This window comes from Myotis davidii, unplaced genomic scaffold, assembly GCF_000327345.1.
Source record: "Myotis davidii unplaced genomic scaffold, ASM32734v1 scaffold464, whole genome shotgun sequence".
In the NCBI taxonomy this organism is placed as follows: domain Eukaryota; kingdom Metazoa; phylum Chordata; class Mammalia; order Chiroptera; family Vespertilionidae; genus Myotis; species Myotis davidii.
Window position 1 is genome coordinate 134,635 of NW_006295287.1, and position 3,418 is coordinate 138,052.

A 3,418-nucleotide genomic window follows, 5' to 3' on the forward strand; every position below is an offset into this window, starting at 1 on the left:
CTCTCTGTGAAATCATTACAGCAAAGCTAGCACGTAGAATTGAAGGTCAGATAAAGAGCTTCACAGACAAGAAAAAGCTAAAGGAGTCCATCACCACCAAACCAGGGTTATATGAAAAGCTAAAGGATATTCTTTAAGAAGAGGAAGAAGAAGAAAAAGGTAAAGATAAAAATTATGTACAACGAAGTGACAACAAATAAATATCTATCGACAAGTGAATCTAAAAGTCAGAATAAACTGGTGAATATAACAGAAGCAGGGGCATAGAAAGGGAGTGGACTGACAATTCTCGGGGGGAAGGGGGTGTGGGAGTGCGGGAAGAGCCTGGACAAAAAACGTACACCTATGGATAAGGACAGTGGAGGGATAAGGGCAGAGGGTGGGGTGGGAACTGGGTGGAGGGGAGCAATGGGGGGGGAAAAGAGGAACAACTGTAATGATCTGAACAATAAATATGAAAAAAATAAATTAAAAAAAGAAACTGTAATAAAAGAGTTTTGAGCTACTCACCAGCAACTGGCAGATCATAAACTGAAAGACACAATTTTAAAGAAACATTTATTTCACTAGATTTAGCCTTGGAAATAAAATAAATTTTACCAAATTAGATCCGAGTACTCATAATATTTTAAAGGTGATGCACCCAAATTTCAATAGTGCTCATTTTTTAATGAAATATTTGATCACGTGAAAATATTAACAGTAAAATTGGTTGCTCTCTTCCTTTTCCTTAATGATTTTTAATGTAAAATGTACTTTTTTTTAAGTTCAAGGACAGAAAGTAGCAGTTTTTCATGAAAAATATGATTTCTTACAGGAAAAAAATATAATGTTCAACAACTTCACATTTTATTGCAAAATATATCAAGAAACTGTAATAAAAGAGTTTTGAGCCACTCACCTGTAGTTGGCACGTCATAATCTGAAAGACACAATTTTAAACAAATTTATTTCACTAGATTTAGCCTTGGAAATATAATAAATCTTACCAAATTATTTCCTAGTAATCATAATATTTTAAAGGTGATGCATCCAAATTTCAATAGTGCTCATTCTTAATAGCGTGATTAGAAATTAGATTTCTAATTTTCCCCTTTGCCTTAACTATAGTTTCCAAATATTGTTATTGAACAGGAAAAATTAAAATTATTTTTAAAACAAAACATTCAACAGGCAACAGTAATTAACTTTTTCCACACTTTCCTACAAAATAAACCACATCATAGTAGGAAAAATGCGTTCTATCATTTCATCCTCCTTTTCTGTTCTTATTTCTTTTTGGTCCTCCCTGAAAGGTACAAGTTGAAGAACGTTTTATGGAAGTATCCTTGGCTTTTACAATGAGATCAAATTAGTGTTAGCATCTGCTAAAAAAGAACCTTTGCATTCAACTCGATCGGTTCGGTGTGAGGATGAGATGAACACATATTTGCCTCAGTTGATTGGGCATCGTCCTGTGCACCCAGAGGCCACCCGTTCGATTCCCGGTCAGGGCACATGCCCGGGTTGTGGACTCGATCCCCAGCAGGGGACCAGCAGGAGGCAGCTGATCAATGTTTCTCTCTCACATCCCTGTTTCTCTTTCTCCCTCTCCCTTCCTCTCTCAAAAATATACAATAAAATAAATTTTAAATACTGTGAATGAACAGGTACCTCAGGGCTCTGCAGCACACAGGGGGCATAGAAAGCACTTAGCAGATGGGGACAATTTCGTTGCAAGGATAAGGGGTTCTCTTCTTACAGAAATCGTTACTATTTCCTCCCCTATCCAATGACTCGCTCAGGTTGGCCATACGTTTTCACAAACCATAGAGCACTTTCATCCACTAAAAATTGCTGCAGAATTCAAGTTTAAGGGCCTTTCATGTCTGGGAAATATTGAAGTTACAGGAAATCTCAAAGAAAGTACTAAGGCATTGGCCACTGTTCACAGATCTTCAGCTGCTTCTCTAAGACCAGGACGCAGGCTGCATCTCAATGCCTGTACGTTCTAAACAGGCAACCTGTACAAAATATGAAACTCCTTTCTCTAGGAGCAGGAAATGCGGCAGCAAGAGGGAGAGAGTCCCTTACAGGTGAAAGATGCCAGTAGGAGGACACAAGTATGCATGGACACTGCGGAGATGTGGCTAAAGAAGGGGAGGGTTGGGGGAGGGCAGGAGGGGGTAAGGGATCAACCGAAGGACTTGTGTGCATGCCCATAGCATAACCAGTGGACGCAAGACACTGGGAGGGAGGTGAGGGCATGTGCAGGGGGTCGGCGAGGCTAGGGGAAGGGCAATTGGGGGAAAAAGGGAGATATATGGACTACTATTTGTAATACTTTAAACAATAAAAAAAGAGAAAAAAATGTAAACAAAAAAAGGAAAGAAAGAAAGAAATATGCTCTCTGCCCAGCTGGCGTGGCTCAGTGGTTGAGCGTCGACCTATGAACCAGGAGGTCATGGTTCGATTCCAGTTCAGGGCACATGCCCGGGTTGTGGGTTCCATCCCCTGGCGGGAGGCATATGAGAGGTAACCAATTGATGTTTCTGTCTCTCTCCCTGTCCCCTTTTTCTCTCTTCAAAATCAATGAAAACACATCCTCAGGTGAGGATTATAAAAATAAAGAAAAAGAAAGGAAATCGGCTTTCTCAGAATCTTTAGCGCAAATCCCAGTTGTCACCCCCAAGCTGAGTGGCTTTAGGAAAATGACTCAGCCCCTCTGTGCCTCAGATTCTCGGCTACAAAACTAGGGCCATGCTGTCACCTGCCCGGTGGGTTATTATGAGGCACAGAGGTTTTATGCATACAGACTCCGTAGAATAGCGTCCGGAACAAAGGAAGCACTTAGCAACTGAGAGCTGCTATTGCTACCACCAATGTGATACCCATTGAACTGTCAGCAGCAGCATCACCGTCCTCATCACCGTCGCCATTTCTTCATCACCACTGTCTGTCATCAGCGAGATTCAGGCTAGACTTCGGGGAGGGCTTGGTGGTGTTTCTGATATGGAACACAACATATTTCTTCCATGTTTGTCACCCTGCTCTCTCCCTCCTGAATTCTACTCTTAGGGATTCATGCCTTTGGAGCTGTCGCTGCCTAAATGGAAATCCCTTCCTCAAGGAAAGAGAAATGAAGACGAGACCACTGGGGTACGGAGGGGAGGCAAAGGCACTGAGCATCTTCCATGTCCCGGGCGCTACGCCGAACACATCAGAACGTTGGGAGACAAGCATTCTCTCCACCGTCACACAGACCAGAGAGCTAACATCCCGAAGACGCAACTGAGCTCCGTAATGTTACTGAGTGGGTCTGGCTGCTGTATCACATGATCTCACTGCTCTGTGGAATCTAATGATCAAAATAAACGGATGAACAAAACAGATCCAGAGACATAAAAGCAAAGAATAGAATTCAGAATCTCAGGGGGAA

At 41.9% G+C, this 3,418-nt stretch overlaps 1 protein-coding gene across 1 annotated transcript in view; it reads right to left on the bottom strand.

The window, feature by feature from the left end:
• LOC102763238 (binder of sperm protein homolog 1) overlaps nt 1-3,418 on the bottom strand; it is a 9,488-nt gene that overhangs the window by 4,666 nt on the left and 1,404 nt on the right. The window contains exons 2-3 of the mRNA XM_015567966.1: nt 902-922; nt 511-531 (exon numbers count right to left, since the gene is read on the bottom strand). Of these exons, the coding sequence (XP_015423452.1) occupies nt 511-531; nt 902-922 (42 nt within the window). The remainder of the gene's footprint in view (nt 1-510; nt 532-901; nt 923-3,418) is intronic.